Source organism: Tenrec ecaudatus, chromosome 5 (genome assembly GCF_050624435.1).
Source record: "Tenrec ecaudatus isolate mTenEca1 chromosome 5, mTenEca1.hap1, whole genome shotgun sequence".
NCBI lineage: Eukaryota > Metazoa > Chordata > Mammalia > Afrosoricida > Tenrecidae > Tenrec > Tenrec ecaudatus.
Window position 1 is genome coordinate 72153148 of NC_134534.1, and position 27234 is coordinate 72180381.

At 41.1% G+C, this 27234-nt stretch overlaps 1 protein-coding gene, 1 long non-coding RNA gene and 1 other non-coding gene across 3 annotated transcripts in view; 2 read left to right on the forward strand and 1 right to left on the reverse strand.

Moving 5' to 3' along the window:
- Positions 1-11791: 11791 nt before the first annotated feature.
- On the forward strand, positions 11792-14568 carry LOC142448098 (uncharacterized). The gene is made up of 4 exons (XR_012784502.1): positions 11792-11941; positions 13806-13914; positions 14161-14225; positions 14434-14568. It is a non-coding gene; the product is annotated as an uncharacterized LOC142448098 (long non-coding RNA).
- Positions 14006-14092, forward strand: LOC142449693 (small nucleolar RNA SNORD87). Its single transcript, XR_012784812.1, has one exon. It is a non-coding gene; the product is annotated as a small nucleolar RNA SNORD87 (small nucleolar RNA).
- A 202-nt stretch (positions 14569-14770) lies between the features above and the next one.
- Positions 14771-27234, reverse strand: part of MCMDC2 (minichromosome maintenance domain containing 2) — a 29675-nt gene continuing 17211 nt past the window's right edge. Inside the window, exons 10-14 of the mRNA XM_075549609.1 lie at positions 24878-25044; positions 24117-24296; positions 20323-20465; positions 18144-18253; positions 14771-15112 (exon numbers count right to left, since the gene is read on the reverse strand). Coding sequence (XP_075405724.1) covers positions 14946-15112; positions 18144-18253; positions 20323-20465; positions 24117-24296; positions 24878-25044 — 767 coding nt within the window. The 3' untranslated portion in view covers positions 14771-14945. The remainder of the gene's footprint in view (positions 15113-18143; positions 18254-20322; positions 20466-24116; positions 24297-24877; positions 25045-27234) is intronic.

The following is a 27234-nucleotide window of genomic DNA, read 5'->3' on the forward strand; positions in this document are numbered from 1 at the left end:
AGCCTTCTGTAGGAATTCGACGTCAACATAATGGAAACATTGCTCATAACCGTACCAACCAATAGACACCTTCTGATAAATGGGGAACAGATGGGACTTGTCAAGAATTTCATTTTACGTGGACCCACACTCAGTGCTCCTGGAAGCAGCAGCCAAGAAAGCAGATGACATATCCCATTGGGAAAATCAGCTGCCAAAGAGCACTGTGAAGTGTTACAGAGCAAAGGCGTCACTTTAAGGACTACATTGTGCCTGGCGCAGATCATGATGTTTTTGATCACCTCATATGTATGCAAACACTGGGTAACTGTTAGCTAACTTTTGATGAATAAGGATAACTGACGAAGAACTGGTGCTTTTGAATGGACAAGGAATACTAACTGCGCCATGGACTGTCAAAGAATGAACAGATCTGTCTTGGACAAAGTACTGCCTGTGCCTTAAAAGTGAGGCTGGCAAGACTTTGTCTTATTTCCTAGTCATCGAGAGGGACCAATTTCTGGAGACGGGCATCATGCTTAGTAAAATAGAGGGTGAGAGAAAAGATAAGGCTGGATTGGCACGGCGGCTGCAACGATAGGTTCAAACATGGGTTGGCTGTGAGAGTGAGAGGACTGGGCAGTGTTTAGTTCTGTTCTTAGGTCACTGGGAGTTGGAGCCAACTCAACGGTATATGATCAGCACCTGCTCTAGGAGATCATCGTGACTGAGGCTGTTACTGTTTTAGTAAAAGATGATCTACACAAAGGCAGTTTAGTTCGATTAACCACTCTGCCAAATGGACGAAAGAAATGGAAGAATCGGAAGCAGGACAGTGTAGATCTGAAGCCCCTGCCAGCTACGTGATATGTGAGACCAGTCCTAGTCTTTACTAACTATCTCATTCCCTTGTCCTCAAAGTTCTACTGTGGAAGAAAGAGTACCAACTTGGGAAGAGAGTCAGCTGTTTGCATAAGGGTATATTCTAATTCTGTTTTATCCATAATCAATGCTCATGGAAGCAGTGGTCAAGAGAGCAAATGATGGATTGCAGTGGGTAACTCTGTACCCAAAGCCTCTTTAAAGTGCTTTGGGGATGAAGGAGCACCTGACCCAAGCCATGGTACTTTAAATCGCTTCGTTTGCATGGGAAAGTTGGACATTGACTAAGGTTGACAGAAGAGAATCATGCATTTGAACTACACCATGGACTCCCAAAAGAACAAATACCAGTCTTGGATGAAGTAAAGTCAGAATGCTCCTTAAAGGCAAGAGTGGCAAGCCTTCATCTCATATACTTTGGATGTGTTGTCAGGAGAGAGCAGTCCCTGGAGAAGGATGTTTGAAAAGCGGAGGGGCAGAGAAAAAGAGGAAGGCCCTTGATGGGATGGACTGACATAGTGGCTGCTACAATGTGCTTATGAACCATTGGGTGATGGCTCAGAGTGGGGCAGTGTTTTGTTCTCTTGTACATAAGGTTGCTGTGGGTCAGAGCTGACTTGGTGGCACCTAATAGCAACAACATATTCTAACATGCAGGACCAATTATAAATAGAAAAACTACCAGAATTTGGTGGCCAGGCTACTTGTAAGGCTTTATCAAAAACCAAACTGAAATGCATTGCTAATTGTGAAGCAAGTCCGACCCTGCATAGGATTTCCAGAACTAAGTCTTTCAGCATGCAGTCAGGCTCATCTTTTGTGTGGAGCTGCTGGTTGGTTTGAACATCCAACCTTGTGGCTGGCAGTCCAGGGCCTAACCTGCAGCATGATGACTTGGAGCCAGCACCAACAAGGTGTGCCAGACCCAGAACCCAGGGAGGGCAAAGGCTTACCTACATGGGGCAAAGCTGTTGATTTAGAGAACTCAAGATTAGAACTGTCGGCTGATGTGTGTTGGCTGTTGTGAGATAGAGAGCAGTTCCTTTTCTTTGCGTGAGACTTTGTTATGTGTATTAGTGCCTTATCTGGTTACCAGGTAGCGGGGAGCTGATGTCAGCTTGTTGACCCCACTGGTGGATTGACACCCCCAGGTTCCTGGGAAAGGGAGCAAGTACACAGAGTATGACATCGTCTGAAAGGTGACTTTCATCTTTGGGTGCGTAGGGGTCTTGGACATAAGGAGTCTCTGAAAAATATGCCCACAAGCGCTCGCACGCATAAAGAAATGTGCAAATACAACATGACTGTGGGTATTCGAATTTGTTTTCTAACAGCTGTTATTGTAGTATAATGCCCTCTGGTTAACTGTTCCTTCCAGTTAATATATTCCTGGTCAATCATCGCTGTTTTTCCCTCGGGGCTTTTGAGAACAGTAGGCTTATTTGTGTCTTAAAGAGTGATGTTGGTAACTTTGGAGCAAATTAAGAAGGGGTTAATTGTAACTAATTAAAGCATCTGATAGATGTTAATTATACACGAGAACAAATAGCATCATAATTTGACCTGAGCTTTAGTTTTGCAATTCCACATTGGTAACTCTCTATGTAAATGTGGAGTCAATAGTTTTAAGAAGAAAGTTGATTACTTTCCATGACAAGAAACCCTAACTGGAGGGATGCTCTGATTCATTAATTTGGTGACTCTTTGACGGTTTAAATTCCTGGGTTCCCACCCTTCCTCTCTATGGCACCATCCCCTGGTGATGCCCCAACGACTGGCATGACGGCACAGCCAGTCACGTCTGGGGGAGAAGAGCTGCTCCTCCGCATGCGCCCCTTGGCTCTGCAGAAGGACACTAGCCTGCAGTCTCCCAGCACACTTCCTTGCAGATCCCATTGGCTCACTTGAGTAGTTTTAGAACGTTCAATTGCCTTTAGAATTTATGAGAGGATTTAAGTAGTAATCTGCCAAGTGGGTTCTTAACATAAAAGTTCTTAACATTTTAGACAGAAAAGGAAAACCCTAGTGTCTCACATTTACAGTGAAAGCCACTGCGGCTACTCAGCAGTTTAGATCCAGGCAGAGCTCAGAAGGAATTCAGGTAATTCTCACCAAAATTCTCTCAGTCAAGTTCATGTCCGTCAAGTGCTTCAGAGTCAACTTTCATTCAGATCAGTGCCCTGTTTCCTGACAATTTCATACTTTCTTTTTTTACAGATTTGGGATTTTAATTTCATGAGAGGCATAAATGCTATGATTACTTCAATGTCAATATTATGTTTAAAAACAATCTTGCCTGAGGTAAAAGGCCCTTATGTATAAACACCGTGCATTCTTGGACCAGGATCCCTTACGCTTCCCTGGCATTAACTCTGTTTAGATAGGCTCGCCTTTCAGCAAAGGGAAATACAGGGATATGGCTATTACAGTCAGCTTCCTTCCACTTCCAACCAGATTTTCCGCTGCAAATATCTAGGGGGCTTGGGTGGTTTTCCAAATCATTTACTGATAGGAAAAGGGACTGATGGCCAAACATATTCATTTACTAATGAGATTTACATGTGTAAGTGCAGACTATAAGTGACAGTTTATAAGCCATATAATAGCTCTGTGTCCTTTCACCCACATCTGTCTATGAAATGTAAACTTGCTAGGGTAAGCCCGGCTATATACTGCCCTCTAATCAGTGTCGACTCATAGTGACCCCATAGGACAGGGTAGAACGGCCCTTGTGAGTTTCTGAGACTATAACTCTTTACGGAAGTAGATAGCCCATCTTTCTCCCTCAGAGCAGCTGGTGGTTTCGAACTGCTGACCTTGTGATTAAACAGGCCAACAGCCCAACCCACCATGCCAGCAGGGCCCTGATTAATCCTGGTTATATTGTCTAAGAATGACTACATTATCACAGTTCCTAGATGCCATACATAGTATTTTGTAAGCTGCGATTTTATATTTAAACCCTGAAGCATTTCCCTTGAGGCGCTTTTAGTTGTATTTGCAAATGGCAGCATTCATTCCGTTCAGCAGCGTGCAGTGCCCCCAGGCATGGACTCCTTACCAGAGAAGAATGAACGCTCTTCATAATGCCCCCCGGGGGTGAAACAAGAGTGATGGGCTAAGGGGGAAAGGGGCACATCTTAGAAATGGTGTATCATTTGTATATAATTTGTGTGTGGGGGGGGATCCTTTAAAGTAAAAGCAACTATCTCTCTACTGCTAAAATGTTTCAGTTACAAGGAATTAGATCATCCTTATTCACTCTTCTCCCCCTAAAGAGAAATGGTATATAATAATAATAATTAGTTTTTACTTTAACTTAATGATAAAATCAATGCATACAGAGAATAAAAATCCTAGTAGTCTAGATTTAAATAGAAATATAAATCTCCCCACAGTCCCCAATGTTTATTCCCTAAAAGAATTCATAAGAAGCTCAGGTGGCATGGGGAATTACAGATTGGGCTGTCTGCTAACAAGGTTGGCAGTTCAAACCCACCAACCGATTCAAGGGAGACAGACGTTGTTCTGCTCTGGTAGAGATGTACAGCCTCCAAAGCCCCCGGGGCAGTTCTGCTCTGTCCTGTCAGGTCTTTATGTGTCGGAGTGCACTCCGCGGCAGTGAGCTTTGTGGTTTGAGAATGTCTGGTCAAGCCTTCCTTTTGATGCCTTGCCCAATTCCCCAATTTGCCCAATGCAATCCGCCGAGGGAAATGTGTGGACCACAGCTGACTGGGGCCGGTCGTCATGAGACACACTGGACAAGGCGGCAACTCTGCGTTTCCTCTTGTTTTGTTTTTCCACCTTTACAGTCACCTGCTCCTGGAGCTGTAATAATATCAAACACTGCAGCTCTCTTCTGATTTTTAAAAGCCAACTTTAGTTGCATAAGAGCCCTAGGGACATAGTGGTATGTATTGGTCTGTTAACCTCGAGGTTAGCAGTTCAAAACCACCAGTCGAAACGTGGTGGCAAGATGGATCTTTCTACTTCTGTAAAGAGGGGCAGCTCTACCTGCCCATAGGGTCGCTATGAGTCGGCACTGACGCGATGGCAGCGAGCTTGTGTTTGTTTGTTCTGTTACTGGCAGCGTAAACACAGTGAACTCATGAATGGCATCAGCCATCAAAGTAACAAACCTAAAATGATCATCTGTAAATTGGCAGCCGGGCAGTTTTAGGAATACCTACATGTTACCTAAGAAATTTAATTGTGTTTAATCTGAAGAGAGAACATATTAAGTTGTTCAGGAAGAGTCCTTTGCCATAGTCTACTCTTCCAGTTCATGCATCTCGTGGTAGCACGTGCTCCTGAGTGTCCTGTAAGCGCCAGCAGACAGGAAATAGAAGGCTGTAAGCCACTCCGGGCGTTTCCGAGGGCACTGGGGCAGGAGTAGCATCCATGTCCGCCTCCAATTCCTTCTTGTATAGCCCTGGGCTCAGTGGCCCTAAGAACGTGTCCCCAGTGTTGTCAAAAGGTCTTGGATTCCTCCCCCCAACTACCATGATCCGAATTCTACCTTGCAGGGCTGGAGAGGGCAGAGGTTGTACACTGGTGCATATGGAGGCTGGAGGCACAGGGAATCCAGGGTGGATGATACCTTCAGGACCAAGGGTGTGAGGGGCGATGCTGGGAGAGTGGAGGGTGAGTGGGTTGGAAAGGGGGAACTGATTACAAGGATCCACATGTGACCTCCTCCCTGGGAGATGGACGGCAGAGAAGGGGGGAGGGGAGACTCCGGATAGGGCAAGATATGACAAAATAACGATGTATAAATTACCAAGGGCACATGAGGGAGGGGGGAGCAAGGAGAGAGGGGGAAAAAAAAGAGGACCTGATGCAAAGGGCTTAAGTGGAGAGTAAATGCTTTGAGAATGATTGGGGCAGGGAATGTGCGGGTGTGCTTTATACAATTGATGTATGTATATGTATGGATTGTGATAAGAGTTGTATGAGCCCCTAATAAAATGTAAAAAAAGAAAAGGAAAAAAAAAGAAAGAAAATGATTAGGGCAAAGAATGTACGGATGTGTTTTATACAATTGATGTGTGTATATGTATGGACTGTGATAAGAGTTGTATGAGCCCCTAATAAAATGTTTTTTTAAAAAAAAAAGGTCTTGGATTCAGCAACCACACTAACCCTTCTCTAAGCCTTTCTGTAAATCCCAGCTCCCACAGAGGCAGGCACATGGTGTAGGGCAGTGGTTACACATGCAGACTCAGATCCAGGCAGGAAACAGGGATTTTAATCACACGTTGGTAGAAGAGACAACTTCACTTGGGTCTGAAACATAGGATTTAAGCCCCTGGATATTACTGAGCGAACGCTTTTATATGGAGAGGCGTCCTTTTGCAAAGTGAGCATAACCCCATCAAGCGTGTTTGCTAGGTTAAATTTTCACAGCCTACGTTTCTGTAGCTGACTCAAACATAACTTGTACTGAATTCTGGAGATGCCTGGCTTTTAAAGGAGAGACGGCTTGTGCTTACTGATTCACTTTTCTGATTACACGCAGTGGTGCCGTGATCGACCTGTGCTGGCTCTCCGAGCCATAGTCTACGGGGCCGTTTTGAATTGCAATGGACTGGATGGTAGTGCCTTTCTTTGGTGGCGGCGCTAGGAATTTCAGTAGTCTTTGTAACAACTGGGTGGGGTCATGTAGATTGGTATGTTTCCTCTCTTTTAGGTACAAAAGAGACCCCAGTCTCAAATATAATTTAAGGAAAACATTTTACTTATAAAAGTTTTATCTAATCTGAAGATAATGCTATATCGAATCTATCATATAATTCAATAGTTCAGTCACATCAAGAAGAGGTGTACACTCATCACCACAATCGGTTGGAGAACATTTCCTTCTTTCTTGTCCTCATCGGGATTAGCTCCCCGTTTCTCCCAACCTCCCTGCCTTACCCGCAAGGAACCATTACATTAATCCAGTCCACTGTGATTTCATACACAGGAAACAAACCAAAAAATACATACAAACAACACAATAAACTAATAACAATAACAAATACAGAGGAAACACCTCAATCGAAAAGAAAGCAGAAAATAATAAAAACTAGTACACATGATGAGGTGTACATTTTGGCATAACTGCATCTGCAGTCATCCATGTTCCGATGTATTCTACATTATAGCAAGGCAATTCACAGCCCCAGCTATGGTGAGAGCTTAATCACTTTTTTAAATGTTTAACCGAAACAGCTTTAAAATGGTCACGAGGGAAAACAAATGATATTACATTTTATTGTACTGTAAGTAGTCTGCATTAATTGGCTTTACAGTGCTGTCTGATAAGACTAGTCACAGCCCTCCACTATTATCAGCGGGAGTCACCTGAAGTTTAATCCATGTGTGGACTTTGGTCTTCCACTGTCATCTAAAACCAGCTGTTCACAACTTAAGCTCTGATGCCATTTCTTCCTTTGAATTTGGATGTTTTTTTACAGTCCCTGGATCACACAGACTGGTGTGCTTCTTCCATGTGGACTCCTTTGACACCTCACTTAGTTGGCGGCTTGTTTAAAGGCAAGCCTTTAAGACCCCAGACACAATTCTTTGTGATAGCCAGGCACCATCTAGTTTCTTCACCGCACTTTGCACCCATATCTTCAGTGATCTCTTCATGAGGTCAAACATCAAGCAGGGCCATGTCATCAGAACTAATTGTTTTTAGATTGGGGCTAGAATTAAGTGCAAGCCCCAAATCCACTCAGATATTTTATATATATATATATATATATATATATATATATATATATATATATATATATCCGAATATAAGCCAACCTGAATATCAACAAAGGCACCTGATTTTACTACTAAAACCGCATTAAAATGTGCTGTAAAACTCGGCTTATACACAAGTACATACAGTATATATATTTCACTTTAGGGGTATCATTGTGATTTTATGTTAGAGAACATTATCGGTCATCCTCCTGGGGCACCATTCCCACTGCCATTGAGTCAGTGATGACTAATAGCGACCTTGTAGGACACAGTAGGACCACCCCTGTGAGTCTTTGAGATTGCCAATCTTTCAGGAGTAGAAAGTCTCACCCTTCCTCCTTAGAGCTAGCTGGTGGTTTTGAACTGCTGACCTTGAGGTTAGCGGGCGAATGTCTAACCACGGTGCACTGATAGTGTTATTTGCGTAACCAGAAGCATTTAGTCTTCAGCGGGATAAAGGTGACACAAAGACACGGACATGACCTGGATGAGGTCAGGACCATTAGAAGGAGATCGGAATAGCATCCAAGGATTTATAGTCAGGACGCCTCGGACAAGTAATGGCATGATTGTGGCGCATCGATACATCACAGTGGCAGAAAAGTTTACAAGCTTGGTCCAGGAAAGGGTCTTCTAACCAAGGTAGTCAGCACAGGACTATAGAGCATGACTCATGATAATATGACCACACTTATTGTGCAACCCCACACCCCACCAAACAAAACAACAACAACTAACAACCCATTAAGGACACACCCAGGCAAACCCGGAAGACAGACTGGCCCTCCCTGGGCTGACTGGAGAGGGGTGGAGGTAATCCATTTCCCAGTGCACGCTCCCAGAGGGCCAGATCGTGCACATCCTTCGCTAATGATCAGAAGGAATTCAGCGGACGCTTAGTCTACATGGGGACTCTGCAAATGAGTTTTTGGGTTTTCCTTGTCAGTGAGTTTTGTATTTTTCCTAGCCTTCTGCAAATGGGGAGATCAGAATTTTAAGCTCCCATATACCTCTTTTCCTGATGGATCTACGGTAAGTTAATGAAGGTGGAGGAAGATGCTGATAGGTTTATATGATTTAGTTGAGAGTAACTGTTGACAATGGTTATTAATATTTTGATTGTAAAACATGAATGCCAATCAAGGGGATTAGTCAGTATTGCCATCCTGCTGGCCAAAAATGAGTCACCTCAGAAGAAATGGGGAATTTTGCTACCGTCAAAAAGGTGAGCCAGGTGTGGAGCAAAACTTTTGGACTCTGAGATTCATGAACATTAAATGCCCTTGCTCTAGGAGACAGAAAGTTGTTGTATTAGTCTGGGTACTTTAGAGAAACAAATCCACAGAGACTCATGTATAAGAGAGAGTTTTATATAAAGGTTAAGTGCACATCAAGAAAACATCCCAACCCAGGGCTGCCCAAGCCCACAAGTCCAACATTAACCCATATGCCTGACACCAATCCACAAAGACCTTCATCTCACAAAACACACACTATGACGCTGACTGCAGGAGGAAAGCCGAGTCAGTGAAGGTGTAAGCATCTCAGTACTGGCAGGGGTCTCCACATGGCTGCTCCAGCACCCAGGGCTGCATCGGGGTAGGTCCCGGTGGCTTTTCCTCAGGGATGTCTCAGGAAGTGAGCCTTGCGAGCTGAAAGGAACTGTCTAAGGCAGCTGCACCCTGGTCCGACCATCACAAAGCAAGAGACCCAAGAACTAGAAAGGCGAGGCTCACGGAGCCATTTATCCCTCTGCCCTTCAATTAACCTCACATGTGTTTATTGGCCAGGTTGGCACAATAAACTACCTCAGTTGTGATACCAGAGGAGTGGCATAACATTGAGTGTGTATGGTCAATGAGTTCTGCACACAGACCATTGCAATGAGTAGGGTGCTGTAGGCGGGGCCTCTAGGCTGCGTGTCAGAATCAGTAAGAATGTTGAAAGGTGGAGGCTGGGTTTACCTTTCCCTTGTAGGAGTCTTGGTGGTGTAGTGGCTATGCATTGCGCTGGCTGTTGGAACCCACCAGACGCGCTGCGGAAGAAAGACGGGCTTTCTACTCCCATAAAGAGTTATAGCCTGGGAAACACAGAGGCAGTTCTACCCTGCCCTATGGGGTCACGATACATTGTCACCCACTTGATGCAGTGTTGAAGCTGATTTGATATAAGGAATGCCATTTTAAGAATGTTTAAACTCCTCCTGCCTATGTTCTCTGAATGCACTGTGTGATCAGAATGTCCTTCACAATCACCACTGTTCCCGGAAGGGCCCCACTCAGTGTCTGTTAACCAATGCGGGTTTGGGCTTCATTCACTCACTTGCACAGCTGTGTAGGAAAAACCCGGACCTACCACTTAACCAGACTGTGGTTTTTACCTTTATAAGCTGACCCCTTGCCACAGTGAGGGGCTGCTGGGGTTTGAGAGACATTAGGTCCTCCGGCAAGCAGCCTGGCTAATAAAGACTCCAAATTGGAACTTTGGGGGTGGTAGTGGCCACTCAACATGCTAGCACACAACAGCAGTACGTTTGGTCTTTCGTTTTGTAGGAATCACCTGGGACTGAGTTGAATTGAATTTCCCTCTCTGGTTCCTGAAGTCAGAGGCAGTCAGACATTGCCCTTGAGCCATTATTAATAGACTCTCTTACGTGTACACAGGAGCCCTGCTGGCATAGTGAATGCGTTCGGCTGCAAACTTCAAGGTCAGCTATTCAAAACCACCAGTCTTTCTGCGAGAAAGAGAAGGCTTCCTACTTCTGGAAAGAGTTACACAGTCTTGAAAACCCACAGGGCAGGCCTGTCCGGTCCTGTAGGGTCACTATGAGTTGGAATCAACTTGAAGACAGTGAGTTTGTTTTGGCGTTTTTCTTGTGTGTGTAGGAGTCCTGGTGGTGTAAGTGGTTATGCACTGGGCTGAAACCATGGTTTGAAACCGCCAGCCACTCCGTCAGAGAAAGAGGAGGCTTTCTATTCCCACGAAGAATGAGGATGACTTTGAACCGGCAGTATTTCATTGTATTCTACCTGCGGTCGCTATGAATCAAACTGACTCTTCAGCACCGAGCAACAAGAAGGCGTGAGGAGGATGCTCTCTTTACCTCTATAGAGTTATAGTTTCTGGAAACCAACAGGGCAATTTCTGTCCTATGGGGTCACCATCCAGTTGATGACAGTGAGTTTGAGGGTGTCCCCCCCGCTTGTTACACATATCATCAGGTAACAAGATCATAAATCCGCCTCCTCCTGCACCAAGCCTAATGCTTTGCAAACAGGATTGATTATATCATGATCCAGAGCAGGTGTCCTCAAACTATGGCCCTCAGGCCACATGTGGCCCGCCGAGGACATTTATCCGGCTCGCCGGGTGCTTTTGCCCCATTTGGTTTTTTACTTCAAAATAAGACATGTGCAGTGTGCATAGGAATTTGTTCATAGTTTTTTTTAAAACTATAGTCCGGCCCTCCAATGGGTCTGAGGGACAGTAAACTGGCTCCCTGTTTAAAAAGTTTGAGGGCCCCTGATCCAGAGAAACAAGGGTGATAAAAAATACAAAGGTAAAAAGTCAGTAACAGAACATGTTCATACACAAGGTAACTGCTTTATAAATGGTTTTTCAAAGAAATCATCTATTATAAAAAATAACAATGGTAGTGATTTATATTATACAGGAAAATATAGCCTTTCTGAGATGCGGCAGGTCTGGGACCTATAGGGTCACTCTGAGTAGGAAATGACTTCAGGCAGTGAGTTGTTTCTGGTCATTGGTTCTTCTGTGTGTAAAGGAGCAGATTCCAGATCGCCTTATCTAAATATGTTTTCTAATACGTCGTACTACCAGTTTTGAGACACAAAATCGTGGAATAGAAATCCAATGTATTTAAAAAATAATAATTAAAAAAATAAAAACAATGTACTAAAAATAGGAGCCCTCCTTTTGTAGATCAGTTGCTGTTCTTTGTATTGTAACACGATACATTTGCAATCCAATGCAAAGCGCTTTAGGAGAGATACTCTGGAGTTTTAAGATTCTGTGGGTTCTAAGCGACCGTCAGAATTTTGAAATGTGCCCAAACTTGGGAAACTGGCCCAGGGGGCGGGCGACAGACGTGGCCACGCCCAGGGCGCGCGCCAGACCGGAAGGGGCGGATCCGGAAGGAAGGGCGCGCCTGACCGGAAGGGGCGGGCCCTGACCTGGATGGGGTGGGGGCCTTAAGTGCGGCCCGGAGCCCCGGTTCCTCCTTTTCGGCATGGCTGCGGAGCGAGCGGGACGCGCCTTCTGGCCCCAGCCGCGTGGCTGGGCGCTCGCGGCGGGCCTGGTGGCCGGACTGTTTAAGGTGGGGCTCCCTGTGGCTACAACCCTGATCCTTCGGGCCCCCAACGCTGTGCGCCCCGGGATTCGGCCCATCTCTTCGGCGGTGGGAAGCGCTGGGACCGCGGGGCTGGCTTGGGGCCGCCCTCCCCCACTGGGTAGCTGACGGACGGGTTTCCCTCGGGGTGCCTGCGCGACCCCTGCGCCCCCCGGGCAGCGTTTTTGGAGAGGGGCCCTTCTCCGAGGCAGGACTCCGGTTTGGGTGGTTTTCAGCAGCAGAGACCAATTGGAAGGAAGCCCGCGAAGGGCCCTCGGCTGCTGGCAGGCTGGAGTGACCAGTGGCTTCGCTCTGTCCCCGCTGCACCCACGTGCGCAACCGGGAGGTTGCTTGACTGCTCAGAGTGGGCTTTTCTGAAATAAGGGGGCCCTTCATAAAGGGGAGGATTATCATGGATGTTACAGCCGTCTTTTCTGGCCTAGCGAGTTCGGGGTTGGGCTGTTGTCCCCAAGGTCACCAGCCCCTGCCTGCCTGGCGGGGACCTCGGGCAGCCGGCCCACGCTGCCCTCTAGAGACAGGCACTGGCCCTTGTTCCTGGATCTGAGTTTAAGTGTCTTTTCTAGATGCTTGTATTTACAAATAATTGATACAGTAGAAAACTAATAGCCAGGAGACAAGGACTTTGTCAAAACAAATGTCTAGGTGAGATATGGTTGGCGTGAAATGCGCCTCCCCTTTCAAACAAGGCCCATTACTTTATTTAAGCCATTTAACTGGTGGTGTGAGGTTTAAAATAGTTAATATTTGGTATCTCTAGTTGGTCTTTATTTTTTTGAGGACTAGGTGGCATAAGTGCTATATTCATTTATTAGTGTTGAATTTTTTAAAATTTAAAACGATGCATTAAGTTTCTAAGCACAATGCAAATGGATCAACATCAATCATTCCCAGTGGTTCCCTGGTTCAGTGATTTTTCTTTCTGGAGTATGGGGGGGGCTGCATGCTTTGACCATGCCTTTTGCTGCTCCTAAACATGCTTGGGCAGCTTGGATCTAATTCTGTAGAGCTGCATCTGATAATGATGCCAATATAATACAGCCTGGGACTGATCTAGGTTTGCTATGATAGGTTTTTAGGTGGAGGCATGCGCACTTTTATAACCTTTAACCCAGCTCATATATCATCCTTGTCAAACTCAGAAAAGCAAGTAGGCTTTTCTCATTAGGAATATTATGTCTTAAAATCTATACTGCCACAGTGCTGAATATCATAAATGGCTTGTACAGTGTTTTTGCCACAGTATTGTGTGGCTCCCCTCCCCAATGTTTTTCTTCTGAATTTTATTGGTGATATCTGGTTAGATTTTTATTTATTTTGGTGCTACTTCATATAATAAATTACCAACCGACTAAAATTGTACTTTATAATTTGCGCTTGTCAGTTTTGACTACAGAAATTGAGCAAGCCTCTTACATAGAATGAGTAAAAAATTACTCATAATCTCAATGTTAGTAGATTGGGAATCAAGGCTTGTAGATTTAAGGTTCTTGATCAGTATAGATCTTACATAAGAAGGACTTAAAATTTTTATTTTTTAATCTCTGAATTTTTAAGATGCAAGTACAAATGAGAATTCACAAGGAATTACTTAATTTACAGGTGCAACAAAGTCTGAGGTTGGAAGATAATTGAGCAAGCCTCTTACATAGAATGAGTAAAAAATTACTCATAATCTCAATGTTAGTAGATTGGGAATCAAGGCTTGTAGATTTAAGGTTCTTGATCAGTATAGATCTTACATAAGAAGGACTTAAAATTTTTATTTTTTAATCTCTGAATTTTTAAGATGCAAGTACAAATGAGAATTCACAAGGAATTACTTAATTTACAGGTGCAACAAAGTCTGAGGTTGGAAGATACATAAAGGTCACCCCAAATTTGTCAAGAATGTCTGGAAAAACCACGAGGATGGCAGCTACATGTGGAACCAAGAATCACATGTGAGTTACTCTATGTATGTTTTTTAAAATGGTATTGTCCGTGGAGAACAATATCTAAATTATATATGTTTTTACATAGATAGGTTTAATAACTGGCACTATGATGACTTCCAATTACTTTTGCCGTTTACCCATCTGAGAGTTCCTTTGAAGAACATCTTGAAACTGAGTTGCCAGTAATTCATCTTCAATACATTATTGAATGTACTTTTTTAATATAGTAGATGAAATGTTCTGTCTCTTCAGCCTGTAGGTGTAGCTGCTGGTGAATGTTCAAGTCCCTGACCCAGTGGTATTCTGCTTTGTATCAAGTAAGTAAACAGGATTTGTCTAACAATCATACACCTATCAGTTTACAAGTATAAATAAATACTCCAAAGGTCTTTAAGAAACCATTTTCTATTGAGAGCCTCTTGACTTTTTTTTCTGGATGTTAGGTTTTTGAGGGTCATCTGTAATGCTTTTAAATATAGAATGCTTTTTACTGTTTCTTATATTTGTGGGGTTTCTGTTTTTGAGGTTTGGCGAAATCATGAAGACGGCAAATGGAGCAAGTGAAGAAAACTTTATTTGACATTGGGACTTCGTAGTCATGAAGAAAGAACATGTTTGGATACTAGTTTGATGGGAAATAAAGTTTGTTTTTTAAAAATAGCAAGTCTTAAAACTTTGATTCTTAGTAACTAACTAGACCTGTTTTTTTTAACGTACTTGTGGGATATTCACATTCTGATCTTTGGCATGAAATAGTCTAGTCCATTAAATATTTGCTTTCTGAAAATTCAAATTGTCTTTATCTAGAGCCTGGCACTGTTAAGTAGGTGTTAGTAAATACTTGTTGAATGAGTGGGTAGAGAAAAGAATCCTCAAAAGTGTAAGGATTAATTTAAATGGAAGGATTCTAAAGTATTGTCAACATCCTGTAACATAGTTCAGCGTTTTATATTTCTCATTATAGTTCTACCTGAACTATTACTAAAAATCAATTTCCTTTTTTTCCAATTAAATAGAAATGAGAAAGCTCAAGCTGCTTATTCATCACTAGAGAAAATAGTTGTCCCAGGTCCATAAGTGGCAATAAACTGATGAAGCTGTTGTTGACACTGAATCAGATACATGTCCCTTTTTTCCAAGTATTCTTCATTGTACATATCGAATGGAAATACTGCATTTGGAGCAACACAAAATAAGGTAGCCCCTAAAAAGAAGAGGGGATACTGAGTAGCTGGATCATGAGAAATACTGTCACATACTGTACCAAAATCTAATGTTTTATCCGCTTAACTTAGAGAGTATTTTAATACTTAATTAAAGCTGACTTTAATTTGAACTCTTGGCTTGGTAAAATGAGTAGATAACCAGACCCGTCCGGAAAGTGCTGATTGTTGCATGTAAAATTTACCATTGAGTCATTTTGAAGCTGAGGAGTGAGGGGGTAGAAGTTGGGCTTTGAGGTATTGGGTTTTTTTTGGGGGGGGGGGAGTTTGATAGAAGGCTAAATGGGTAGTTAAGGAGGAAGCTAAAGTTTTTCCAGACCATTACTTCTGTGGGTTGAATACATTGAACTTTATATTCTACATTTCATGGGTGAATAAGGCAGATCAGGAATATAGTTGGTCAATCTCTACTAAAAGCTGTCATCAGCCGTAAGGCACCACTTACTGGAAAATTCAGAACAGTCTGAAGTCTTTAAAGGGAGCAAGTTTTTTTCTGTAAATTCTCCATACCTTCACATTACCTGACAGAACCTATTTAATGGGACTTTTGCTGCTTCCAGACCTTTCCCTTGGTGTAAATCCCTCTCATGCTACTCCACAGTGATGCCACCACCTCAGCACCTGGTGCATGATCTTCCCCACCAACCATTGAGTCTGGATGAGCAGTGTCCTAACCTCACTTTCAGACAAATAATCCCATGAGACATCACATACTTAGCAAATGCCTCCCCCACCATATGGTTAACTCACTTGCTCTAGTGTGCCAGATATTTTACTTCATACCTTCTTTAAATTGTCTTGCAATTATTTCCATTCCTTGGCCCTCCACAGTTTTCTGCCACACTCATCTACCTAAAGCTCTGACCTGGTCATATAACTGGGTCATCTGGGGAATCCTAATCAACCTTAAAGCAGTCACTGCCTGGCAAGCCCACTGCCAAATTTTTCTAGTAAACTTGACCTCTCCCCCATAGCTTACATTCCACTCTTCTCAAATCTAATTTTCAGCTGATCACACGTAGAATATATGAGGAGCCCCTTCACATAATCAAATCTGTAAACCGGTTTTGCGTTGCAGCCATTTAGTTGCTCCCATCAACTGAATGACTTCTAGACCGCATCTGCTTCCACCTTTTTAAGGACTTCTGAGCTTCCCTTTCCTATGAGGCCGTGGTTCTCAACCTTCCTGATGCCCATGCTGGGGTGACCCCCAACCATAACATTGTTTTTGTTGCTACTTCATAATTTTGCTAGTTATGAATCGTAAATATCTGATAGGATGTATTCTCATTGTTACATAATTAAAACAGTGATTAATCACAAAAACATTGTAATTATATATTGTGAAATAATTATTTCTATTGACAAACGAAATTTTGTCTTGAAGCATGGTGTAGCATGGTTCACAGTTTTCATGCCGGGTACTCATGTGGGCGGACCTGCCTGGAGACAATAGAGTGTGTTTTCCGATGGTCTTAGGTCACCCCTGTGGAAGGGTCGATTGACCCCCAAAGGGGTCGCGACCCACAGGTTACAGGTTGAGAACCACTGCTGTAATACCATTAGATTCCTCTCTACTGCACATAATGCTTTAGTATCTGCTCTCTTAAAAAAAAAAAAAGGTCTTTACCTGGAATTCTCATCCCTCAGGTATCAGCTCAAATACAATCTCAGATCTCCCTATAAACCAGTCAAAGCAAGTCTCGATTCTTCTTTTATAGCTCTGTTTTTTATAGCATACTCTTCATTACCTAATAGAATCTATCTCAATCTACCTTACATATTTGTATTTACTTTTTTAATATCTTCCTTCAGCCAGTAAACTATCTGGACCAAGGCCATTTTGTTTACCATGTTTACCCAGTGTGTTACACACCTAGTTACTACTGAATAAATATTTTGTTGACTGAAATAATCATAAATCATACATGAAAGTTTCAAAAAGCCTGTGGGAAAATAGAATAAAAAGGTAGTAGAATTTTCCCATGAACTTTTTAGAGAGTCTCCAAGTCCCTCGGTGGTACACCTGGCTTAGTGCTCTAATATCCCTTAGTAGGAACCATTTTCCTGGTATACTTAGTTGCATTTAAGGAACTCTTAAAATTATAGTTAACTGGAACTTTTTGTAAACAAAATGGGGGAAAATCAATCTTTACAGTTTTAGTTCCTTCAAGAAATGCCTTTTTTTCCCCTCAATAAGTCTTTCCTAAAGAACTACCATGGAAAAATATTCAGCCACGTTCTACCACTGGAATCTAATATTACAATATTACTCTTTTTTTTTCACTTCAGCGACTCATCTTTTTTCTGTATTTTTAAATCAATACCAATAGGCAACCTTGAGGTTAGTTAGCAATCCAACGCATAACCACTACCCCATCAGGACTCCTGAGCCCCATCGTGAGCTCCGCGAAGTTTAAATAATCAAACGCTATAGGATGGTGTTAAAAGAGCAATTCAAGAAAAGTGGCAATGCAAGGGGATCACAGTTTCTATGGCTACATACCTCATCCTTGTGGGCACTGCTTAACCAATGCTTTGTTTTATTTTTAAAGGATGCTAAATTAAACTTCAAACCTCGTAGCCAACATGAGCAGATACTTCGCTAAGGAAGACAGTCAGGTGGTGGAATAATATGGGCAAGGTCCTGTGGTGGAATAATATGGGCAAGGTCCGAATAATGGTTGCCCACCACAGAGTATCATTAATGGCACTGAATTAGGCATGTAGAATGGGCGATTGTTTTGTGTATATTTTTGCCACAATTGAGAAAAAATTACATGAGTAACAATTAGTGCAAGGAAGAAAATGTTCTAAAATTGTAACGATTGTACAACTCTTCTTGATATGGTGGAACTATTGAATTGTATATTATGTGGATAGCAAGCTAATAAAGTTTTATTGCTAATAAAACTTAAAATTTTTCCATAATTTTTTGGATAAAGGCTTATTAAGATACCTTTTTCTAACGTGTACATGTAGCATTTTAATGTCCTAGATAAGGATAATTACCATATTTCAGTGTAAGAGATGTTTCAAACAGTAAGACTGCAATTAGCACATCTTCTTGAAGCACTTTATTCCTCAAGTTTAGTCGAGCGTGTGCTTCAGAGAGGGAAACTCTAAAAGAAAAAGGGGGAAATGCCACTCAGAATGTTTACATGAAAGCAATACATATTTGGGCTGCAAAACAAGACACGCGAGCTTTAGCCACACTTTTAACGATCATAAGCTTACATTAAAAAAAATTGTTCTGTTTTGAAACTCCCCATCCTCCACCTACTAGTTTGAATAGATTGTTCTATAACACATGGATTCTGAAAAAGTTACTGACTTCTTGTTATCATTCTACCCTCCAACTCTCCTACTTCCAATCTCTGCTCAGGTAAATATGTGGTTGTGGAAATTAATCTATCTCTTTCTTAGAAATGTATCCTGGACATTTTCTCACTGTTCATCTATCTGGAGTCCTCGGAAAATTCTGGAATTTCAGAGTTAGAAGGGATTTTAGATTTCAAAGTCTCATCAGATAAATTAATTTCTGTAACAGCCCATGGTACTCAGTCCTATTGAACCCCCTCCTAGGATTCACTGCTTCATTATGCAATTCATTCTTTTTATAAACTTCTTTCTATTTTAAAAATAAATAAGATCAATGACCTGAAAGATCTCCCTTGAGTTTTCAGTAAGAGAGAAGTGATTTACGTGAATAACTTGAAAAACAGAAAACCTGTGTTGAGTCTAGCAGTTAGTAGCTGTGTGATTTTATCAATTGTTTAAGTTCTGAAGGCTTTATTTTTTTTTAAGTTCTATAAAATAGAGATAGTAGTAATTTATATGGCATTATGAGTTCACGTAAGTAAAGCCATTTTAAAGTTTTCAACCAACCTACAAATTTAGCTTCACTGAAATTTCTGTCCATTGGCCCCTCATTCTGTTTTCTAGGACAAGAGAACAGCCTAATGCTTCTTAAATGTAACAGTTCTCAACCACTTCAAGACAACTTTAACAGTTTCCCCCTCCTAGGTAAACATTCCCAGTTCCTTTACTATGTTACAAGACATCATTTTCAGGCCCTCACCATCTTAGCTACTCTTCTTGTCAGTGGCATTTGCTAAGTAATACTCTGGTCAGTACAGTACTACAGGTGTGAGTAAAGGCAAAAGAAGCACTTTCTTGCTTCTAGATATTCTAGTACAGTCCTAAATCTCAGTATTATTCATAAATATATTTTTGCGTCAAATATAAAAATGAAGAAAATTTAAGTCTGTATCTTTTGATAGTAAGCTATATCCTTTCTTACCTACATATTCACTGTGGAGTTTGGATTTGAGAGCTTTATATTGATCCTATTATTTCTTAGTCTAGGACATCATCGAGCCTGTGAAGATCTTTCCAGTTTACATATTTATAAATGTGATTGTTATGTTTTTGAAATCTTCAAGCCCCTTCTAAGAATGTTGACCAGGAAAGAATGTACACACAGCCTTCCAGAGAAAGACGTGTCATTCTGCTCCACTTCACTAGAGAAGTAAAGGTGGGGTGCTATTAGGTACCTGCCGATGGATGTGGGAGCAATAGATGTTGGGCTATGACTCTTCTGAGTGGTGGATTATTTGCTTTGCTGGTTTCATAAACACCCCACCCCCATTCACAGTATTTATTTCTACAGTGTGAAAAAATAGAATTTTCACATTAAAAATCAGGTATAGATAATAAAGTCATGTAAACGAAAGTGTGTGAGTTTAAATACAAGATATCTTTTTACTACAGAGGAAAAACAGAGGAAAATAGAATTTTAACAGCTTTTAAGCACACTGTAAAATATTTAGTACTTAATGTCAATGATATTCAAGACCTGTGTGCTGAAAGTCTCAAGATATAGAAGAAAGTTAAATAAATTCCTAAATAAGTGGAATATACCATTTAAAAAGTTCTTAAGCTCAATATGATTTGAGTCTATTAAATATTACATTAGAAAGTAGAACACATTAATTTCACTTTCTATTAAAAATGTATCATCAAATGGTTGTCACCCAAAATTCTTTTTTTTCCTCTAAAATTCTTTTGAACAGGTAGATTGTCAAACAAACAAATGGAGAAACAAGTGGAATATAAAGAGGTTAAACCAAAACACATTGATTAATCAATACGAATTTTAAAAATCTTTTTTAAAAAGTTAAATACCTACAAATATTTTAAGGCAGATGTTGACAGTTTTGATCCACATATAGAATCTGTTCGGATTCTGCGGCTTGCTAGATAATAGCCATGAATCATTCTCTCTGCCTCCAAGCTGAATTCTACATTCAAAGTTTTTGCAAAAGCCAGTAGCTAAAAGTATGGAAATGTAAGATTCAAGTTTTCATTGTGGAATTGTTACTACAAATAATCCAGAGTACACTAACATTTTAAGAGTTTGCATATTTTATTTACATAAACATTGGGCAAGTATTTGCGGCTTTCCTAAAACCATTGAACATATAATCTTATACTTGGAAAGAATATTAAAGTTCACACAGAATAACCTCTTTCTCCCAGTGCATTTCCCCCCCTCTGCAATGGATCTGAGTGATTATCAGGTCATAATTTCACCTCTCATGAGCTCATTTTCTCTTGGACTAGATTTAATTCTCCTAACAGTTTATTTCTAATTTTCTTCCATTGTCCCTAAAACTATTTCCTCTCCTTACTTCCTTTCTTTCCTTTTAAAGAACACTTTACCCAACACTTGCAATATGAGAGCACTGTGTTAACAACTACGGTGGTTTAGAGATTCAATGGGATTTTGAGTCGAGAATAAATCTTCAGCACGATAGCGATTGTGGTTTTGTGGGCTGTTGTTGTTAGGAAGACCCTCCTCCTCTGATATAATTTCCAGACTTCATTTAAGCTATTTTCAGCTTATTTAAGATAGAACCAAAACAAAAAAAGGATAAGATTGTTACTACAAAAAGGTTGTTTATATTTGACATATAACTTTTTAAAAGGGATGGCTCTTGACTAGATCTTGCCCTCTTTATTCTCCTTCTGCTGCACAATTTCCACTGGCCCTTCAGAATTTATTCCTTGAGTAGAATGCACAGGGTGTGGTGGCCCAGTAGTTTATGTACTGGGCTGCTGGACGTTCTGTGAAGTCAAAATGCTGACAGCATCCGCGTAGAAATCTCCTTGACTAGTCTGTAAAATGCAAATGACCACATCTATGCAGCCTTTCATAAGAATTGCCCATCTGCAAAGCACTGGGGGAATGCAGCGGTACAGCAAGGGAATGGAGCGGCAAGGTCCCCAAGGAATGCTGAAGGGTGGACTTTGGGGCTAGGCCTTGGTACCCCAACAGACTGGACTGGAAAACACTCCTAAAGGCCAAGAAACGATCCTTGAACTAACTACAGGCTTTTCTTACTTGTGTTTTGCTTTGGGGGTTTTTTTTGTCATTGTTGTTGTTTTGTTGTATATTGTTGGTTGGTTTTGCTCTGTCTTGTTTTTGTGCATGTTATTATCTCCGCAGGTCTGTCTAAATAGGATGGGCTGGATGAACAATCTGGAGGAGAAAACAATGGGACCCACAGTTCCGGGAGGACATGGGATAGGGCAAGGTGGGGGGAAAGGAAGTGGTGTTGGTAAACCCAGGGACAAGGGAACAACTAGTGATCCAAATTGGTGGGGAGGTAGGTGTGGGAAGCCTGGTAGGGCATGATCACGGGTAATGTAACCAAGAGGTATTGCTGAAACCCAGGTGGGGACTGAGCATAATAGTGGGACAGGAGGAAAGTCAAGGGAAATAGAGGAAAGAGCTGGGAGGCAAAGGGCATTTATAGAGGTCTAGATAAAGACATGTACATATGCAAATATATTTATATATGAGGATGGGGAAATAGATCTATATGCCTATATTTATAGGTTTAGTATTAAGGTAACAGAAGGACATTGGGCCTCCACTCAAGTACTCCCTCAATGCAAGAATACTTTCTTATATTAAATTGGCATTCTATGATGCTCACCTTCCAGACAAAACCACTGAAGACAAAGTGGGTGAATAAGCAAATGTGGTGCAGAAAACTGATGATGCCCGTCTATCAAAAGATACAGTGTCTGGGGTCTTAAATGCTTGAGGGTAAACAAGCAGCCATCTAGCTCAGAAGCAACAAAGCCCACATGGAAGAAGCACACCAGCCTGTGTGATCATGAGGTGCCGAAGGGATCAGTTATCAGGCATCAAAGAACAAAAAATCATATCATTGTGTGCTCGCCTCCATGATACGATTACTGAAGGCAAATGGGTGCATAAGTAAATGTGATGAAGAAAGTTGATGGTGCCCAGCTATCAAAAGATATCGTGTCTGGGGTCTTAAAGGCTTGAAGGTAAACAAGCGGCCATCTAGCTCAGAAGCAACAAAGCCCACATTGGATGAAGCACACCAGCCTGTACGATCACGAGGTGTCGAAGGGATCAGGTATAAGGCATCATAACAAAAAAAATCTTACCATAGTGAATGAGGGGGAAGTGTAGAATGGATACCCAAAGCCCATTTGTCGGCCACTGAAGATCCCCTTGTAGAGGGGTCGAGGGGAGGAGACAAGCCAGTCAAGGTGCAATGTACCACCGATGAAAAATACAACTTCCTCTAGTTCCTAAATGCTTCCTCCCCCCACCCACTATCATGATCCGAATTCTACCTTGCAAGTGTGGCTAGACCAGAGGATGTATACTAGTACAGATGGGAACTGGAAACACAAGGAATCCAGGGAGGATACCTTCAGGACCAGTGGTGTGAGTGGTGATACTGGGAGGGTAGAAGGAGAGTGGGTTGGAAAGAGGGTACTGATTACAAGGATCTACATGTGACCTCCTCCTTGGGGGACGGACAACAGAGAAGTGGGTGAAGGGAGATGTCGGACAGGGCAAGATATGACAAAATAATTTATAAATTATCAAGGGCACATGAAGGAGGTGGGGGCAGGGAGGGAGGGGAAAAATGAGGACCTGATGCCAAGGGCTTAAGTGGAGAGCAAATGTTTTGAGAATGATGAGAGCAATGAATGTACAAATGTGCTTTACACAATTAATGTATGTATGGATTGTGATAAGAGTTGTATGAAAAAAGAGTTGCTTAGCCCCTAATAAAACGATTAAGAAAAACAACAATTGATCTCTCTTCGCCAGGAGTAAGAGAAGAAAGAGAATCAGGAATTGGAAGAGGAAACATGGCAAATTGCCTCTCTGACCAACTGCCTTCTTTGTCATGTGACCAGAAGAACTAAATGGTGCCCATTACTCCTGAATAGTCCCCTCACAGACTCCATAGAAGAATGCTGGGCAAAAAGTGGAGAGTGCACAACAGGGTTTCAATCCCCACAGATTCTAGATTTTCTGAAGACCTGGAGGGTGGACTATTCCCTGAAACCATTGTCCTGAGGAATCTTTAAACCTTAAGCCCAAGATACCCCGAAGGTCTTGTCAAAAGTATATACCATTATAGCTGACCTCGTTTTATAAAAGCAGCCTTCCTTGAGCCTCACGCCCTTTTACGAGCGCCTTGAGAGGCTCACCCATGCCTTGGCTAGAAGGGAACCTTCCGTGTTAATGAGAGTAGAAGAATTCAAACAATGTAATGAAGTTCGTTAAATTGTACAAATAAAAACTGTTGAATTAACAACAACAAAAAAGAACTGCCCATCTGAAAAAAGCAATTTGATTTTCTCTTTACTGAGATTCTTAAAGCTAGGCTGATTTGGACAGCGATACGTGAGATAAATAAAGTCAGTATTTTAATATACATTTCCTTCTGCAGTTGTTTATTTTAAATATAATCCTAAATGGTTTCTATATAAGCCCTGCAAATGATTAAGAGCTCTAAGAAAGTGGGAAAAAGGAATCTTAAAATTAAAAAAATCTGAATGTTCAAAATGCTATTATATTTATTTACTTTTAAGTGAGAAACAGTAATACAAGTATTCTGGATAATCATTTTGTCTAGTTACCTTTTCAAAATCTTCAGTCAGGAATTGTTTCGATGCTACATAAAGCAGCCCTTCAGGATCCATGGCTTTTTTAAGGGTATGTTGTACAGTAGAGAGAAGCGGGTTGCAAGGAGAGGATTCATTGCAGTTAATCAGTAATCCAAATGCTTCCACAAGATTAGCTGGGATCAAACTGCAATCCTATATCAAACCAAATGTCAAAGGCAAGCAAACTGACATTTTCACAAGCTATTTGGAAGTTATAAATTATAAATGTGTAACGGAGTCCTTAAAAGCATGGGAATGCTGTGGCAATCAATTATTTTAAAATAATCTTTACTAAGTATTTTCTTGCACTGTATTCTCGAAAGGCTTCCCAATTGTCTTCTCAAATGGTAAATTCTAGTGAATAGACACCTGAAACCCACAACTACAAATTTTTTTTAAAATCTTGAATGCATAATTATTTAGTTCTATTATGGGAAGAATAGCAATGGGTTAGTTACAAAAATACTAAGAAAATATTTTAAAATGTGAGTAAATTCTAAGAAAATGGTTTCAACTGTTATAAATATACAAGGGGGCTTCAAAAAGAGAATTAGAATGGAATTTTTTCGTGAACTTCCTGAATTCCTTCTATGTAAAACAACATTTGCCAATGTAACATTAAATTTAGTGGCACCAAATATGCTCATGTTGTGTGACCATCACTGAATACATTTATCAAGTTGTGTAACCATCTGGGAACTACTTGAACAAGTATATATTTATATATGCCTTACCATTTGACCAATGAGAGTGTTGGTTTTCTGTGCATTTCTCCTTGGGCATGAATCCATGTCAACAAATGACCAAAAGCTGCACTGAACTGGAAATGTTACTTGTTGATCGATATCATCCCCAAACTTCTTTCCTGGGATGTAAACTGTAATGCTTCTGTTCTCTAGAACTAAGTCCAAACAGATTAGCCATTGGTACTTAGGTTCATTTTGGTCTATTTATCTAAAATTAATAACAAATATTACTACATAGAATTTTACTGTATATACTTAGAGCGGTAAGGATGAGATAAGACCAAATTAGAACATCAGCTTTAAAAAGAATAAAGCAAGACAAATATGTGAATGTGTAAATATCCCACAGCTTGACAAGAACCAGCATTCCAAAGCATGAGTCCAGAATTGTGTGGCCAGGCATCTGGATAGAGTAGGCAGAGGACTAGAAGTATTGGTCATACACTGCAGACTTACAAGGGAGGCTGAAATTAAGTAATGAATTTTATTTTGTAGGAAAAAATGACAGAGGGACAGCCATGTGGGTGTGAAAGAAGAAAAGACTTGGAGAGAATATGAACTATACTTGCAGAGGAAGAATGCATCTCAAATTCAACATATTCAAAATTAGATGTATAATTTCCCCCCTCAAATGATTCTTCCTGTGTATATTACTAACATCTGATGGCATTATCACATTCAATACCAAAGCAAAAATCCACCAAACATAAGGTAATTCTGAATAGTTGGTTTTGTCAGTCTTTAAAATTTGTCATTCTGGTAGGGCCAGCTACATATGAGGGGGTACCCACCCCCACAAAAATCAGAATTTTGCTGGGTGCAGACTTGCTCTGAGTTAGTGCACCCAGTGGCATCACCTGGGAAGGTTCCCTCTGGTCACTGTGAATTTTTTCATAAAAGCAATTTCCATCAAACCTTGTTTGTTTGTTTTTTTTTTGCAATGAATGATTTAAGAGAACAGTGTGCAGCTGTGAAATTTTGTTTCCTGGTTGGGAAAAATGGCACAGAAACAGTTGTGATGTTGAATACATCTTACAAGGACAGTGATATCGGAAAAACTGAAGTGTATGTACGAGTAGTTTTCTCATTTCAAAAAGGTGAAATGTCAATTAATGACAAACCTCATTCTGTATGTCTGTCAACTTCCTGAAAGGATGCAGTGCATTTGGAGTTCATTCCACTAGGTCAGACTGTGAATCAAGATTTCTCTCTAGAGGTTCTGAAAACATTGTGTAACAGTGTGAGACAATAAAGGACTGATTTGTGGCAGCAGGGGACTGGTTTTGCCACCATGACAATGCACCTGTTCACAGCCAGCTCAGTGTGCCAGTTTTGAGCAAAAAACAGCATGTCTCTCTTGCCCCATGCACCTTACTCACCTGACCTCACTGCATGCGACTTCCATTTGTTTTCATGATTGGAGAGGGACATGAAAGGACAGTGATTTGATGATGTAGAAGAGGAGAAGAAAAAACGAGGGAAGTGCTGTCAGCCATCCAAACAGATGAGTTTGAAAAATGTTTCCAAGAATGGAATTGCAGATTTGACAAATGCATTATGTGTAATGGAGAATATTTTGAAGGTGATAAGGTTGTTTTGTAAAAAAGTATATATTTTTGAAAAAAAATTCTGGTTTTTGTGGGGGTACCCTCTTGTAGTTTGCAAGTCTCATTGAACATGAAAATATGGGCCCCTTGTTCAAAACCAGGGGGCTGGGGAGGAAAATGCTGTTAGAGATATACAAAGCATTTTCCTTTGAAAATATTTTAGTGCTTATAAAAAGTAATGCAATTGTAATTCCAAATAAAGAAAAATGGAAAATTCAACATATTAGCACAAAGTTAACCATTCATCTTTATGTTGTGCAATGCCAGTATTAAATGAAAATCTAGGAGCATTTAACTCACATGTAGAATCACTGGGATTGTAGCAGGGAAACGTATATATATTTTGTTCTTGCCTGAATAGTAGGAATGATGTACAAAATCGCTTTTATTTCATGGCATACATTCCACCAACACTCAACCTATCTTTGATTTATTGATGAATAATGGAGGATTAGAAGAAAAGGAACTCTATATGGGTTGCTGTAGGTTTTTCTTTTCTTCATACCACCATTTTCAACATAGATGGTTGATAAACACAAGGGAGTGACCAGTAAGAAAGAATATGGTAAGATTCCTCGGTTGTTTGTTTCACTTAGAATACCTTAAGAACACTGGTGGCATAGTGCTTATGAGTTGGGCTATGATCCACAAGGTCAATAGTTCAAGACCACCAACCCCTCTTTGGGAGAAAGATGGGGCTTTCTAATCCTTAGTTTCAGAAATCCACAGGGGCAGTTA